Raw genomic sequence first — 18,023 nt, 5'->3', positions numbered from 1 at the left:
GAATTTTCAAGAGTTCTGAAAGTGTGATTTTAGGATAGACTCTACCACCACATTTATTCATTACTGACACATACTGATAGCAAAATAAACATATTGGCTTTGTCCTAGATATGTATGATAAAGCAAATAATTATTTATTTGCCAGTTTGTTGTGAATCTCTGTTTTTTACTGGCAGGGTTTCTTCTGTAGCAGCTAACACAGAGACAGCCATGCTTATATGGGTTTAAAAAGACAGGGGATTGATGCATGAAGTTACGATTCAACAACAGTGATTTACAATCCTCCAGAGTAATAACCGGAATGACAATTCTCCCTCAAACAATATTGAAATTCCCTGGCCTCCCAGGAGCATTTTACATTTGTGTACCACCAGCAGTCATTCAGGAGTGCAGAAGAGGAGGGAAGCTGAGGTGGAGTTACCTTGTAGGAAACCATATCTTTTCAAACACCTTTGTAACGATAAAATGTAGCTGAGCAGTTCAGACTGAGGCTTTCTTGGAGCTGAAAGGCTGAAATAAATCTCCATTCTGTACTATCACAAAGACATTTGAACACTTTTTGGAACTGGAAGTAGTTTTGTACTGCTGGGAACTGACCTCTTGAAAATTTGTATGCTGCATAGCTCATGATACCTCTACTTTTAATAAAATATAATACTTATTAATGGATCTCAAGTCAGTTATTCAATTTCCCAAGTAATTTAAAGCTTAATTATGCTGCATTCTAGATCTCAGTGGCTGTCCTCAGCTGATTTTCCTTAAATCACTATCCCTCCAATTTTACAGTTCAGTTCAATTCTCAGGACTCTCATTTGCATAGAGTGATAGATTAAAATTGGATGGCTAAACTGATTACTGCTCTTAGTGTCTACTGCAGTGATAGAGATTGATTCCTCATAGTATGAGGAAACATATGACTCATGAAATAAGTCTTGAATCACTACAGTTTTCAGTCTATTGTATTATTGTAAATTGAAAATGATAAAGTGATAATCCAATTTTAATGCATCCTGTCTGGAACTGAGAGTTGCATTTTTGGAGGAACTTTGGATAATAAATTTGTAGGCAACAGTTTAGAAGTTCTCCTTTTCCAGGGAAAAAGGTGAATATTCTGGTTGGAGAATTGGTATCTTTTAACTCCGGAACTTGTTGGCACTGCAAAACCACACAATGTTGTTTGAAAGCTGCCACAAAAAAGAAACTTGCATTTTTACCTCTGTACAGTATCTCTGTTCACCCTCTCCATCTGCAGAGCTGTGCACCCTATTGCCTGTACAGGTATACCATTAAGGATAGTTAGTTCAATGCAGGTTCTTGCAAATTTTGGCTGAAGCCAATCCACAATTAAAAATCCATAGGTTTTATTTTAGTTTAGGTCTGCAAAATCAGTCTTGACATGTGACTGTAAAACACAGGTCCTCCATGTAGCAATACTTTACATTGCTCTTTCCCTGCCTTTCTGTGCAAGTTTTGAAGAGAGGCTAGAAAAGGAACATGATGAATATGTTTTTCTCTTGCGCATCATAGTAATTTCTCTATATCCCTCCCTGAATTAATTTTAATTTAGTCTCTTCTGTTTCCCTCTGCTTCTCACATTTATCTTATTTCTATGGTTTCTGCCTTGTTATTGTTCCTTTCAATCCTTGTCTTAACATTATCCTAAAATTTCCGTTCCTTCCTTCTGCTATGAAGGAAATGTGAGATAGCACAAGAGATCACATTTTGGTTGAATAAAACAGAACCAATAAGTGTAGCTCCCCTAAGACAATTCTAGATAAGGTACTATTTAGCCTACTCACATCTGGGAGCAGTCAGGCACAAGGCGGGGTGCTATCTGGTAACTGATGCTCCTCTTTGAAATGGCCTCTGGGCTGTTGGGAGACTTTCTGCATGATGAAAAGCATCATGATATTAATCCTGTGGTCAGTGGTCTCAGTAGAGACCAAGGGCTGTTTGGGCATCAGGATAGCCTCACTGACTAAAAGAGGGTGACTTCAGGATGAGGGTGGTACAAGCTGAGATGCTGGTGTGGCATTTCATCTCCTCTTATACAGTCCCCGGCCAAAGACTTTTGTCTTCAGGAATTTGAGTATGGCATTTTTATGAACAGTAGTTACTGGCATTATTTTTATTCCACCAGCATTATGAAAATATAGTTACCATATTTATGCACAGCAGTTTGCAGGATAGTGGTTTTTTTCCATTTGTCTGTAATCTTAATCTAATAAGACATTCACAAACTGCCTGGAAAATGGATTTTTTTTCCCCCTATGGGAATTTCTGCAGAAGAAATCGCCATCTGATAATTGCCTATTGTAAAGAAAGATTTTCATCACAGGAGAAGAAAACAGTATAGAAGAACCTACTTCTACCATCTTTCTTACTGTCCTTCTGGTTTTGCCAATTTGGAAACAGCATCATGCTGTGAAAAAGTTCTGGGTTTTTTTTTCCCCCTTTTTAATATCTCACATTCCAAATGAAGTGTTACTTAGAATTAAAAAATAGACAGTGTTTGTAGATGAAGACAGAATTGTCCTTGGAAAACAGCATTTTTCATTTCCTCTTTAAAATTAAAGCCTTCATTTTTCCAGGTTCAAACTAAACAAATGAGCCAAGGAAAAAAAAATACCCAAAACCCCAAGCCCCTGTCAAAACAAGCAAAAATTGCTAAAAGAATTTCACACAATGTCTAATTAAAACTTTTTAAAAAATCAGGCCAAAACCTCTTGAAATTAATTTGCAAAAATAAAGTAATTCCAACTGCAAATGAGAGGTTTTATACAAAATATTTTCTTTATCATGCCCAACTAATTAAAAAAATGAGAGTGATCTGAGCCCTTTATCCAAATAGTGGAAGCACAAATTATATGTAGATTTTTTATTTTATTATTTTTATATATAAACATACTGTTGTGGTTTAACCCCAGTTGGCAACTAAGCACCACACAGTTGCTCGCTCACTCCCCTCCCCGGTGGGATGGGGGAGAGAATTGGAAGGGTAAAAGTGAGAAAATTTGTGGGTTGAGATAAAGACAGTTTAATAGGTAAAACAAAAGCTGTGCACACAACCAAAGCAAGGAATTAATTCACTCCTTCCCATTGGCAGGCAAGTGTGCAGCCATCTCCAGGAAAGCAGGGTTCCATCACACGTAACGGTTACTTGGGAAGACAAATGCCATCACTCCAAACGTGTGTCCCCCCCTTCCTTCTTCTTCCCCCAGCTTTATATGCTGAGCATGCCATCATATGGCATGGGATATCCCTTTGGTCAGTTGGGGTCAGCTGTCCCAGCTGTGTCCCCTCCTAGCTTCTTGTGCACCCCCAGCCTACTCACTGGTAAGAAGCAGAAAAGGCCTTGACTCTGTGTGAGCACTGCTCAGCAGCAACTAAAACATCCGTGTGTTATCAGCACTGTTTTCAGCACAAATCCAAAACATAGGTACATACTAGCTACTCTGAAGAAAATTAACTCTACCCCAGCCAAAACCAACACACATACAGACACATGTGGTCAGATGGTTTTAAATTCCTATCCACCTAACTAATTTAACCAATATATAATTTTTATGAGTAGCATATTGAAATGAAAGATGGAAGATTATTTGAAATTAAAACAGATTCTTCAATAAAAAGAGCAATATTCTCACTGGATGGATACCATCTCTCTCCTCATCTCATTGAATTTAACATATTTCTAGGTGAGCTGCAAGATAAAATGACTAATAGAAATGAAAAGGAAGACTGCCAGAAGTCAAATCGTTTCACTGGAAGCTTCTTAGCAAAATGACAACACCCAGCTCTAGATAATTAAATCTTATTTTGTAGGAATGTCACTTAATGACGTTAAGTTGTGTTTAGGTAGTATTCCTTTGGTTGAACACAGTAACAAAAATTTATTTGGGCACTTTTTGTTTGTCTTAGAAATGGTTTAACATCAACAATAAAAATAAAAAGCTCAAGCTAGGAGAGAACAATGTCATAGTCTTACAGAAGGAAATCACCAGCACAGCTATTCCAGAGATCAAGCAAAATTTCACCACCATTGAAACCTGAAAATTTTTTTGGATCTGAACTTTAAAGAGCTTTAACACAGAGGGACAGAGGTGAAGTCTCCTGCTGTTACAGACAACCTGAAACTCAACTTCCTCATAATTTAGTAATCTTTGTCTCAAAATGACTTAGGCTGCTTATTCCCCCCCCAAACTGGTTGGATGTTTGATGATTCAAAGTTGTCTACCACTTTCTAGTCTAGCTGTGTTCATGGTGAGCTTTTTCTCATTTGGGTGTCAGTGCTGTCCTTTGTTTTGAAAGGGTCTTTCCTCACCTCTCATTTATTCTCCCTAGTGAGTCTACAGATAGCATCTGCCTTCCAGTATTTGTTTTCATAAACAAAAATTCAAATTCTTTTAGACTCCACAAATACAGTTTTCAATCTCTTTATTATCCGACCACACCACTGGATATAGTCCCAGTCTAAGGACATGCCTTGAGCACAGGTGATCAGTCTTGACACACAAGTTACTTTGTTTTGAGACATTGCTATTACCCTTGTCATGGATGGATGCCTGTAGGAGGTTTGGTATTAGAAATGCTTTGGTCTTTCATACCTTCAGTGAATGTTACAGTTTGGGAGCAAGACTTGGGTTTCCTTTCCTGATGAGGAAGGCTCTTTGTTCCTCTGGTAATTCAACTCTTGTAGTACTAAGGAAGTGAAATATTCCTTCTAATCAGAGCTTTTATTTCTCTGATCTTCCATAGCTTCCTCTTTAACATGCTGAAAATTAAGTTTAGTCGTGCTGCATCTTGCATCAGACAGAACGTTTCAGTGTCTTTCTAGTGGAGCTTTCCATCATGAAGATACATTTTGGTTCATCATTTGACTGGAAAAGTAATAAATCTGATGGGGTGTTACCAAACCACTAAAAAGATGTGGCAAGGTGTGTCCACATGGGCTATTTGCAGGTGATGTGTGGCATGCTTGTGAGGACCTGATGTGTCTGGGCTGCCAATGCATCTGTGGGCACACAGTGGTCCCAGCATTTTCTAAGACTCCACTTCTAAGAGTTGTGCAAACACAGTTGACTTCAGTACTGATTTCAGCTGGGGGAGCTAATACTTTAAAAGTAGACTTCAGAGGTTTAAATGATACCCACGGAGTGGACAATACTGTGGGCTTTAAGAAGTTCTTTAATTTTTCGCATTTGGTATCAATGAAAAAGGTGGGTCATTTTTATTATCTCTATGATAACAGTTCTGACACCACTAAGAAGACACACTGATTTTCAGTAGGAATTTGGCACTTTCCTTTCTTAGGTACTGTTGAAAATGTCATACACTGGCTTTGCTGTTATTGCATGTGCTGTAAGTGTTTCTGCTGGCCACAGTGGAGAGCGGGACCCTCTGTGAAACCCTGAGAGTTCAGGCTCAGGTCATGGCTGAGTCCAGCACAGGGTGGGATGTGGTACCCAACAAGTAGAAACCTGGCTTCCTAGCATGTGCCAAGGGTGGTAGCAGGCAACAGCAGCTGGGTCCTTGGAGAAGCAGCTTGTGGAGACAGGTTGTATAAATTATGCACAGCAGAGAGGTAAAACTGCTGTGCTGTGAGTGAGCAAAACCATGTCATTGGAGATGGAAACTCAGTGAGGCAGTTTGCTTGGGGTCATTCTCCAGTGCTGGCTTATATAGATGTTAGAGGAGAGGTCAGTTACTGCCGTGCACTGGTAGTCACCCTGTCCTGCAAACAGTAGTGTGGGGGACTGCCTCTTCCTTGGCAGCACACTATTAATTGTCACGTGTAAGCTTTGTATCACAAGGACTGTGGTCCCTAGCAGTAACTACCTGCTTGTCTGTGTCTGTGAACTGGCCGTGTCCCAGACTGTGTTCATCAGAGGCATGCTTAGGCTGTGTTCTGCTGCATAATCAGAGGTTATTGTGAACGCTAAAAAAATCCACACACTGTGTATATATAATTAGTTCTTTTTAGTGGTTTGGTAATACCCCATCAGATTTATTACTTTTCCAGTCAAATGCACAGCTCACTTCATGACTGATTTCTGTTTCTTACTGTTTTCTGGCATGGAATTCCTTTTAGTTAGAATTCATATGATTCATGGGTTACAGACTTTTCTGTTGAAGTGCAATATGCCTACAGAGGCAGTTGCAATTGCCACCACACTTGTGACTTAATCTATGTAAAAACCCACAAGAATCAGCGATTTGGAAGAAATTCCTACCTGCTGTTTGTGTAGGATGGCCATCTGTCTGGCAAATCCCCATGCGGAAGTCAGATACGTCTGAGAAGAGCCAGACAACCTTCTGACACCTGTTTCTCCAGCATCTGTAGTTGCTTATTCCGCTTTTTTATTTTCTCACCAGGTGCTGTTGAGATTGGGTTTTGGATCCGCATTCTGCAGCTTTTGAATTCTAGTCCCAGCACTGTGTACAATGCAGGATCATTCTGACCAAATCACCCTTTCTCTTTCCACGCTCAATTTTTGGGAGCTCCTAATTACACCTTAGGAAGTGCTCCTGAATTTGGGCACCTCAGTTCAGTCACAGGAATTGATAAATACCCAACTTCTTTAGTCAGTTCTGGAAAATACCTTTAGTATTGAAAAACACTGAGACAAATTGGCTTTTAATATTAAGTGGCATCTTCTGTTTGAGAGTCATTCCACATATATTCATGACCCTCCATGTAAATGGATTCCAAGATGCAGAAAAAGGTAGTGCAAGTGTCAAAGTGGTACTTTGTAAAGATACTCCTTTTACCTGCTAGAAATTTAATATCTTCATAAATAACTGAGTATTGACAAAGCCATCCATTCTGAGCCCATGGTAGAATACAAATACCAGTTTGCCTATTGAGATCTTCTCATTCACAAATTGTCCTCAGTTTCTGTGTGAGACATCTTCTAAGCAATAAGAACAAACATTTCATAACTTGGTATGTGTAAGTTTTCAGGCACTTATATTAATTTAAAAGCTTATAAAATCATGCAAGAAGGCATGCAGCCAGGAACAGCTGGTTTGCTTTGCTGTCTTCCATAGTGCCTACATTATACAAAGTGTTTGACCCCCATGAGGCTTAACACACCATTCCAGTGTTAACTCCAAAGATATCTTCAAAGACATCCAGATTAAACTAGCAAAAGATGTCTTCTGCAGCTCTAGTGTATGGTCTTTTGCGCATGGTACATGGCATGCTGCACTGGACTTCTTTGTTGAAGCAGCAGCCATGATAAACACAACCTTCTGTATCTCCTGTAATGGTATCTCCTCCAACTAAAGGTTAAGGTGTCACCCAGTGATTTATCCTTCCTAATGGATTCGTTGGATTGCTGTGATAGGGATGTAATTTACTACCTTTTGTACATCAGAGGTTGTGTTCTCAAAATGGTGTTTGGGGATTTATGATATTGAACAGGGTGAATTACATGTCAAATTATGAACCATCCTGTTTGACATTTAGTCAGTGCTGACAGGAACTAGGTGTTTAGCAAGATGAGGCTTCTGTAACACAGTCTTTCAATAGGATTGTTTTATTTCAAGGGTGTTGTTAATCAAACATTTCTGGAGAAAATCTGTAAAATAGACGGTTAACTGCATTGACTGTAGTGCTGTGGCCAGCAAGATGTTAGTGGTGTGTGTTGTAGCTGTCATCTTCCCTGCAGAATGTTGGTAAGGCATTGCTCCTTGATGGAAAATATTTCATCTGGTAATCCATCAAGTCGTTGCAGTTTGGAGGCAGGTGGCACCCTGATGTAAAGAGTCCCTGCCTTAGGAGTGCCTGCCAGTATTTGAATGGTATTTTTGAGAGGAGCAAGGGACCTCTTCAGGCTTCATTATTCCCACAGCTCTGTACACATTCGCAGAACTAAGGAGGTTGCTTGGCACATGCACTTTTTCAAAGTATATTCCTATCTGGAAACATTTCATTAAAGATTTCCTTCCTACAGTTCCTGACTTCTTTATCTGACAGTTCTTGATTGGTTGATACAGCTTATGATTTGTTCTTGACCATTTTTTTACTGTGTGCTCTATGACCTTAAATCAGTATGCTCCAAATGCTGCTTTGTGGATTATATCTAGACTGTTGGATGCTTCAATATAGCTTTCTGTCTTGTCTCCAGAGGAGGCAAAATATGTCTGTTTGCATAGAGCACCCTGTCTAACCATTTGATTGCCTCCCTTTGAGCCTCTGATCCCACTGACATAGACCTGAAGCTGCCTTTACTGCATCCACACAGGAGGAGGAGATGTAGCTGGGAAGCATGTCCTTGTTTCTACCTGTGTTGTCAAATGGGAGTTGCTGCTTCTGTGAGGAACCTGTTTTTGATCTAAGTGACTGCCTTGACTGCCTAGAATGGACCACCTGTTGAATAAGGGTTCAAATGAAAGCCAGTAATTTAATGTCTGTATACATAAACAAGGAGAAAGTTCTGACATAACCTGTGAAAACAAAAGGGGACATGCGTCAGTTTACAAGCCTGCTTACACCTCTTGCGTCCTTGCTCAGTGCTGTAACTCTAGGCAACATTGGAGAGGGCAGCAGCTTATTGCATTGTTTGAGCGTATGATCAACCAGGCAAAGAGAAAATGAGGACACGCGATGAATTTGGCAATAGTATTCCAGGACAGAGTGGCTGCCCTCTTCGAACTGCCAAGCCCTCTGGTCTATTCTCTTGACTTAGAAATTGAGAATGCAGATCAGAATCTTTCCTAGTGAGTTGTCTGCTGCTTGTCTTTTTCAGGGAAAAAGGAAAAGTCATTGCTTCAATACAGATATTCTATCCTTACATTTAATCTCCCAGAAGGCCTCTGACTATGTGATAAGAATTACTGTCATGGATATTGCATAACAGTTTATGCATAAAGTTTAATGCATTCTCAGTTTTATGAGATATGAATAATATTGGAGACATTTTGCATAGTAGTTTAGATTTACACTTTCTTTTTAAGGTGGAAACAAGAGGGACATTTCTAATGCTCTTCAATGACAGTGGAAGAATTGAGATGGTTACTATTAAAACTGAATAAAATCTGTAGAACTGGAAAAGAGAAAAATACATTGCATAGGTGGATTATGGGCAAATCATAAACGTTTAAAGCATTTCTGGAGGTTAGAAATGCCATGCCTTTATTTGAATACCATAGCTGTTTCAGCACCCTTCCTCAGCACTCTGTCCAGGGTGGGTTGCTGCTTGGTGTGGAAGGTTGGAACTCAGCTGGGAGGACACAGTTTTGAAGAATGTTTCTTCTTGTTTAAGGTTTATTATTAAAATGAAAGCAATCAGCATAAAAAAAATGATTTCCTGCATGTGAAACTTCTGTTAAGAGTCAACTCACATAGTATGTATTTGTTTTGTGACATACAGGATAGCTTTCCAGCTCGGTTTGGAGGAATACATTTCGTCAATCAGCCGTGGTATATCCATGCCCTCTACACAGTTATACGGCCCTTTTTAAAGGAGAAGACACGAAAAAGGGTATTCTTCTGTTTACTTGTCCATTGCCTGACAGTTGTAGTCAGCAGATGTATTGTACTCTAATAAAGTAGATATACACAATGTATCAGCTTGCTATTGGTGGAAAGTATTTAAATACATCCGCATTGTAAAGAGTGTCTTTAACTGTTTTAGAAACATATACAGCATTATCTTTTAAGGACACAGTCAAGCCGCGCACTTAAATGTTTTTTAAAATGTAAGCATATGCTGTCTCCTGGGTTATATAAAAATATTGCCAACATTACAGTTTCTATTATGATTCTATTAAATTCAATTCTATTCAATTTCTGTTAAAATTATTTGTGTCTTGCTTTTAAGAACAGAGGTAGTGAGTATGAAGTCCTTTCCCAGTGTTATTTCCTTGATATTAGCATGAACTAAAATACACAGTTGGTATATAGTAGTTTGAAAAAACTGATTTGAATGAAAGCCAATGAAAGGAAATTTGTGTGCATGCATCTGGGCATAAGCATGAGCAGTCTCCGAGATGTCGCTGAATTTGTAGCCTTTGCATCAGTGCAATTAAGTTAGAGCTTGGTGGTGATAGCACATAGAATGATATTATTTCTGTAACAGGAAATTTGTCATCCAGGAAAACACAATCAGCATCACATACAAAGCTGCTACAAAGAATATGATGATATTTTTTTTTTTTTTTTGGGGGGGGGGGGGCGGGGGGGAGATCAGCTCTCTAAGCAACTCTGTATTTTTTCTCCTCAAACACAGTCTACAAGGCCACAATGATCCTTGGTGTTTAGCTGTTTTTTACTGACAGATTATGCTTGAGAGGCCTCTGGTATTCACAGATTTTGAACTATAGATCACAAAGGCTTTTATGTAATATCTGTTATAAATATGCAAATGAAACCCCATTTTGCAGGATTCAGTTGCACTCTATTGACTACGGCTTCAACAAAGAACATTATAGTGCCAGAAATGTTTGAGGCCTTTTTAAGTCAAGTGCTGCGTATGCATAACCAGGGATTAAAGTACAGTTCATGGGTGTGTTACAACATTAAAAGTAAGTGACAAAGTAGTTGAACATGGGCGTTTATCAGTTAACACCTAAATTTTTATTTAGACACCTGAATCGGTGGCATATATTTTCAGAAATGCTGACCTTTTACAACTGTTCACATATATACTGAATACGTATAAGAAGTAGTCAGGTGGTTAAATACCAATTTAGAGTCCAAAACTTAGTGTTAAGATGTGAAAGGTATGCCCAGCACATAAAATTTAAAATCAGCTTTAAAAAAAACCATAAGAGACTGAACAAATGATTGTGAAAAAACCTCAGACCCAACAGAATTCTCTTCAGAATTTTATCAGGCTCGTTATTTGTCTGTTGTGTTTATTCTGAATTATTTTGTATGTTTTTAATATGTCTGGTAGATTTGCAACAGATATCTATATTCAGATCAATGTAGTACTAGGCATGTATAAAAACAGTTGTTAAGAAGTGAAACATTCAGTTGGAAAGGCACCATAAAACAGATTACTTTTGCCATTAATATTTGTTCTCTCACACAAGGATAAATTCCTTTCTGAGATGGAAGAACATTATCGGGTTTGCACGGTCATATTAAGCTTCCTGTCTCCACAGCTGACTGGAGGATGGGCTGAAATAAGCAATACAAGACAAGGATATGCTTGGTCTTTTTGTCTTTCTGCCTTTTGAGTGTAACCCTTGATAAATCATGCCAGGGGTATAGTTGTCCAGAGAAATCCCTGCAAGGTGAAGTGGGATGTGAATTGACAGCGCTTGATGTCTGGCTGTGCACGCACCTCTGCCTGCCCTGTGGGGAACGAGAGGCAGCGTACAGCTGTTTAGAGGCACCATCCTACCTTGCCTTCCTGGTTACTTCAGCACTAGTAAATTAAAAAGCACTGGGCGCTGCCATTCCTCCTGTTTAATTGTACAGGCACTTTCTGGGATGGCACTGGCTGGTGCCAGCTGGTGCTTTCTTAGATGCTGCCCAGGAACAATTTGGGATGGCATGGAGCAGTGAGCAGTATGAATGAGGTGAGCTTGTTCTGGAGATGAAAGGAGTTTAACCATATGGATGTGAACTGTGCCATGGCACTTGCTCTTAGTCCCAGGGAATGAATCCTGACCCATCTTACTTGCTAGTCTAGAAATAGCTGCTGTGAGCTGTCTGCGTAGCCATACGCAAGAGCAGGCATTTCCTCCCAGTGGAAGGTCTGCAGGTCCCTAGTATCTGTGGGAAAGGCTGTCCAAATCCAGAGGTGCTCTGTTTCTAGTGCTCATTGGTCACACATTCCAGGTCTCTGAGGAGAAACAATAAGATTAAATATAAACATGAACATATACATTTATATAAATGTAAAGCATATCTGAAAATAAATCAGTCTACCAAAACACTGATGGAAAACATCAAGTAGTCCATCAACTATTCCCTTATTGTTGTCACAGAAATAATTGTGTTGTTATTACTTACTTCATATATTGTCAAGTATGAATGGTAGTTACTAGTACCACTATATCAAGGAAGAAAATCTTTCCAGTGGAGTTTTCATTACACTGAACTATTATTTATAGAACTCATGGCTAGATGCTGAAAGTCAATACATATTCCTTAATGTATATGGTGAATATTAATTTTATTTATTATTTATGGTCTTAATTTATTCAGTTAATTTAATTCACAGGATTAGGGAAAGCAAATAACAAGAGATAGGCAGTCTGTCTAATCTTCAGTCCATCTAGTTACCTGACGTCAGTTCTTACCCTCCTTAGGCCTCTTGTCCTGCAAACATTTAAAGTCATTTATGCGTTAATCAGTTTGTAGGTTTATGAATATAGTATGACCATGCTTAAGGCAGAGGCGATGTGTGTGTTGGTAGCCATCTCTGTTAGCTGAACACAGCTAGAATATTGGAACTGTACAATATCCTCTAATAATGATGATGTAATTTGGCCTTTGACGATTTTTGTGATACAGCTTTGTTTTTACCTGCATGTGTACATACAGATATTCCTGCATGGTAATAACCTCAACAGCCTACATCAGCTAATACACCCTGAGATCCTGCCTTCAGAGTTTGGAGGAATGTTGCCCCCCTATGACATGGGAACATGGGCAAGAACACTGCTTGACCATGAATATGATGATGACAGTGAATGCAACGTGGACTCCTACAATGCTCCTGCAAAGGATATAGAAAAGGACCTCTCTCCCAAATCCATGAAAAGGTGGGTTAAAGGTACTGTGGTCTTCTAGTATTGCCATAAGGTTAACACTTGTCTTCCTCTTCTTTTCTGAAGCTGCAGGCAGTTACCTCAGTTTATTATATAGGAGGACTGGGTTTTTTTCCTTTCTTAAGATCACTGTTGATTTTAGACCATAGTGTCCATTATTAGCCATGTGAATTGTGAGCTCAGTACAGCTAATTATTTCCATGGTGCCATATAGGTAATGTATACAGTACTGTATTTGCAATAAGCTGATATCCCACCCCAGCCTACAGTAAGTATTAGAGAGACAGTGCTATCTGGAGTGAGTCTCGGTGCAGAGGATAATTGGGGCCAATTATCCAGCTGGGTGGTGATGATAACTCTTAGCTTCCTCCATCCCATAGCCCAGTGCCTGTATCCACCAGCCTGTAGGTGCCAGGACATTTACAGCATCTGAACTGTCAGTCACAGTGACTGCACACTATGTGAGAAAAAGTAATGAGGAGAACCAGGACAGAAATCAGTGCCAATCATTATGCTCCGGACTGGTAAACATCCTGGCTTTCTGATATTCTTCTCTTTGAGAAGATACAGTATAATTGCTTGCTGCATTTTATAATTCAAAATAAAGTGTAGGGAAATGTTAGTTACCTCTCCAGTAACTATGGAAGGAGTGAGGTGGTTCACTTGGGAGGGGTAAACCTGGTCCAACCTTGCCAGGGCAGTAGAAGAAAAAAGGGAAAGATTACAGCAGGGTGATAGAAAAGGTTAAGGAGGGAAGCAAAAGTCAGAGTGCAGCTCATAAGGCGTAGGCCTAGCAATGAATCAGAAGACAACAAACAGAGCAGAAAACAATCTATAAAGTCATTAAAATTAAGTCAGAATATGCTAAGCTGAGAATTCAGTTTTAGGAGATGGTATTTGATTCGAAGGGGAGAGAGACTCTGGAAGCAGACCAAACAGGATAAAATATTTTCAGACTCCTCAGTCAGGAAGATGATTTTGGCTGGAAAATGTTGCATAGGTTGGGGAGGACAGTGTGATTTGAAAGGGAGATATTTTTTGGGAAATAGAGAGGAGACAACAGGAGATTGGCATAGGAATAAAAAAAGAAAAAAAGCAGTGAAGTTTAAGGATTTTGTGTTGAAAAAAACCTACAGTGCATTGAAAGCGGGAAATAGCAAGGGACTGGATGGGAATGAACTGGGATAAGAAGTTAAAAAAGGTCCTGAAGCCATATGACAAAGATGCAATTAACACAAGTAACAGAGAAAATGGGACAGCAAAGAGCCAGGGGAAGGGGAAAAGTGAGCAATACATTTATATATGATTTGCATGTAATACAAGAATTGTGAGACAATAGACAAGTTGTCTTGGAGAGAAGGGTGGAATTTAGGAGCTGAAATGCAGAAGTCTTACGGTTGCAAAATGAAGTCATGAGAGTAAACAGCTTCATCCAAGGATGCAACAAAAAAACATGAGAAGGTCTGTGACAAGACCCTTTGAAGCAGACTTTTCCAGACTATCCTGGGCAAGAACATTATTAAATGGAAAAGCAGTGGATTGACCAGATTCTTCAGTCTTTCTCAAAGAACGCTTTCTCATGCTTGCCTGTTTTATTCTCATCTAACCTGTGCTTGAAATATCCTTCATGTAGAATTACACTTCAGTGTAAACTTCAAAATGACATTCTTTCAGTCTGGGTTAGCTGACATAGGAGACATACTGCAGAAAATAAGCATGTTGAAATTTGTACCTACACACTATTGAGCTTAAATTTCCTTACCTTCCTCGCATTCTTTTTCAGCTTGCGTGTCTGCAGCACCTCCTGGAATCCTTCTTCCCTGCTGTTGGATATAAAAAGTACTAAGTAGACTTACGGTGCTAGTACCAACTAGAAGGGAGTACTAGTAAGATGGACAGAAAGTCCAGGACTTTGATGTATTAAATGCACAGACTGTGTTAAAACAGAAATAGAAAAGTTAAGGTAAAACAGATAAACCCTATTTCATTAAAAAGTAAATTTAACTTGAATTTGGCACCTGATGGATTGTTTCTCTCAGTTTAAAATCACACTCAGTGTGGTACATTAGTGCAGAAGAAGGTTTTTAACATAAAAACCCATGACAGTAAGTCAATGAAAAGTGCTTAACTTCTTAGAACAAATTTCACAAGAGTCTAGCAGATCTCCAACAATTATGTTGTTTAATTTGGCTTGCCATTTTAAAATTAGTTTATTGCTCTGAAAGAATATCCTTCTTAAACCAAAATCCTGCTGCGAATTCACTTCTTTGTTACTCATTTTTGCCCCGATATGAACCAGCGACATTCCTCCAGATCTCCTTGAACTTTTGGTGAATTGGATGATCAGTGCTTGAAAAGAAGGCTGATCATGGGGATGGTGGTGGAAATAAGGAGGAATTAATCCCACCTGTAGCACAGACCTCTGGGGAGAACGTGTTTACATCATGGGGCACCATTGCAGCTGTCTCAGCAGTCAGGTTTAGCCTGTGGCTGTGCCCACCCGTGGCTCTCACGGCTGAGGCACCCAGCTGGAGACCTGCATCCTCTTCTCACCTAACCCCGCAGGGCAGGTGTCTGTGTTCATAGAATCATAGAATCATAGAATCGTCTAGGTTGGAAAAGACCTTTAAGATCATCCAGTCCAACCATTAATCTACACTACCAAGCCCACCTAAACCAATCAAGGGTAGACTAGACTAAACCATATCCCGAAGTGCCACATCTACCTGTTTTTTGAACACTTCCAGGGATGGTGACTCCACCACCTCTCTGGGCAGCCTGTTCCAATGCTTGAAGTGTTGATCAGCTTTGCAAAGTATCTCTGTGTGGCTTTGGTTCCTCACCTCTGCCGTGGGGCTTTGTAGTACCACTCTGCCCTACTGTGTTTTGTGAGAATTTATTCAGTAACATCTGCGAAGTTATTTGGGAGATGTAGATAGAAGGTGCTATAGACTTACACAAATGTTTTTCCTTTTGCGTACCTTCATTCATAAATTGCTGCTGAATGGAATGAAACATGACAGAAAATGTTGATTTAAAACTGAATGAAAACTATTTCTCCTTCTTCAAGGCAATTAAGCTTCTGAGCTTACAAACCATAGATCAGGCCTTGTGCAGTTTCATTTTCACATCTGCCTTGGCATCAGGGAGTTTGGAGGCCCTGGAAATTTGTGGCCAAAACTGCCTGGGAATTTGAGGCCAGGGTTGCAGCCTTTCCAGCTTCCCTCCAGTTCCCCAGCTGAGCACTGGAAACCTTGGCTGCTCAGACATTGGCAGCCTAGGAAAAGGCTCAGTCTCCTATTAGTACTTACATTCAGTTGAGAATTCTTTCAAATTAGTATGCTTCCACAGCATTTTTTATCTTGATGAACTGGATTTTCCAGGAGTGCAGCTTCCTACCAGCACATTTTCCATCAACTTTGCATTGGCAAAGTAGCTTGTGAAGATTTTAAAAAAGCAATGTTAATTCAGTGGTTTAGTTTTCTGCCTGAGGAACCGACCAGCATTCTAGATGAGGGTTATTGTACAGTTTTAATTAAAAATTTTTAATTATGTTTATCACAAGAGAGACCATTGGATTTTTAAAGCTAATTTTCTTGATTTTAGCATTAGTAAGAGAATGTGGTAAGTATTATTAGAAAATATTTTTGTGTTTAAAGTTTTCACTTAGGCTTTAATTCAGATGTTTTTTCCTAAGTTTTTGAAGGTTTTCTTTAGATTTTTTGAGAAAGATCAAATTGTCTCTTGCTATCAGCCTCATTTGTTTGTTTCACTGGATGATGCCACTTTATAAGAGTGTGGGATTGACTCTGTGTATTTATGTTAGAAGTGGTCAGAATTCATAACAGATTTTCTCTGTGCTGTAGCCCTCCAAATGGGCAAATCTGTAGCAATGCTGCAGTCACAGTGTGCTTCCACTGATCAAAAATAGATGCCTACATTGTAGAGATGTACACATGCTCTAGCCATCTCAAATTTTTACAGAAAGGAAGAGAAATAGGCATTTCTAGCATGGGATTCATTTCACTAAAGGAAATGTCTAACAAGGGTTGCTTTAACTGTACCCCAGAAGTGTCTGCTTTTGACAAGCTGAGACATAGGTGATGTAAGACCCCATCTTAACACTTCAGACTTTGTTTTTAATGGAGCATTTTGGTTTTGCTGGAGATGGGGGTTTCCTCTTTTTCCCTCTCACATGGCTGTTGCAGGGTACCACTACCAGTATTATGCTCCTGTGCTGAATAGAGAATCTGGAGAAATTTTACAATCATCGTTGAATTTGCCCTTACCATCCTTCTCTGCTCTGTTTAGTTGAGCTGATTAGTGAGTTTGACAGATGTGTCCACTGCTCCAGAAATCCTGTGGGCCATGCCAGGATTCCCTAGGGTGGGCTTAGGAGCTTGCACTGTTGCATTTAAGTGCTATTCAGAAAAGAAACAACCTGTGCTTCCAGCTAACACGTGCCACTAATTGCAGTGTGCCATTAGCCAGCTGGGTGCCTGAATTGTACCTTCTTTACCAGCCCAGTGCCATATAACCTTCTGGTAGAGAGGGTCAGTGCTTAAGTCAGTACAAAAGACAGCTTAGTTTGCCTGCTGTTGTGTGCTGAGGATACACCCTGCTTTACTATTTCACTGAAAAAAAGAGGATCCACTTTATTCCACCTTTTGCTCCTATATCCACAAACCAGCCCTTTCAAGCCATGTAATCACTCCGTGAGGGTATTTGCTGACCATTTGCAACTATCAGATGCTTGGGTAATGCTGTACCATTATTTTTAAGCCCTAGCAGAAATGAAAATAAACAAAAGAAAGCTGAGGTTTACCCTCATTGGTCTTGATCTAGAAATGTCAAATAAACACGTTATCCCTCTGCAGGTCTCAGTCGGTTGTGGATCCTGGGGTGCTGAAACGCATGGATAAGAATGAGGAAGAAAATATGCAGCCTTTGCTTTCACTTGACTAACAGTTCCTGAGCATCGGACATGAACTGAGGTGGAAGGCACTGCCTCTCAGCAACAAGCAAACCATTGGGAAAGAGCGTACCAGCTGGAATCCTATTTACTCATGCTAATGTAGCATAATGGCAGCAGGCAGCAGGTTTTGCTCTTCTGCCTGAATTCTGGATGCCCTGGGGTGAAAAAGAAGAGGAGAAAAAAGGAAAATAAAATGAAATAAAAATAAAGAGGAATCAATAATTTATTCTGTAAGTGCCAACTTGTTTGTAAATACAATATAATCCTTCAATTTGACTTTGTAAGTTATGGTAAACAAATGCTATGGAAACGAGTG

The 18,023-nt window shown here is 39.6% G+C and overlaps 1 protein-coding gene across 1 annotated transcript in view; it reads left to right on the top strand.

The window, feature by feature from the left end:
- The window catches only part of CLVS2 (clavesin 2), a 51,265-nt gene extending 33,568 nt beyond the window's left edge, over nt 1–17,697 (top strand). Inside the window, exons 3-5 of the mRNA XM_009492956.2 lie at nt 9,378–9,488; nt 12,506–12,726; nt 17,610–17,697. Of these exons, the coding sequence (XP_009491231.2) occupies nt 9,378–9,488; nt 12,506–12,726; nt 17,610–17,697 (420 nt within the window). The remainder of the gene's footprint in view (nt 1–9,377; nt 9,489–12,505; nt 12,727–17,609) is intronic.
- The last annotated feature ends 326 nt before the right edge of the window (nt 17,698–18,023 follow it).

This window comes from Pelecanus crispus, chromosome 3 (assembly GCF_030463565.1).
Source record: "Pelecanus crispus isolate bPelCri1 chromosome 3, bPelCri1.pri, whole genome shotgun sequence".
Classification (NCBI taxonomy): Eukaryota; Metazoa; Chordata; class Aves; order Pelecaniformes; family Pelecanidae; genus Pelecanus; species Pelecanus crispus.
This window is presented reverse-complemented; position numbering and strand designations above follow the sequence as displayed.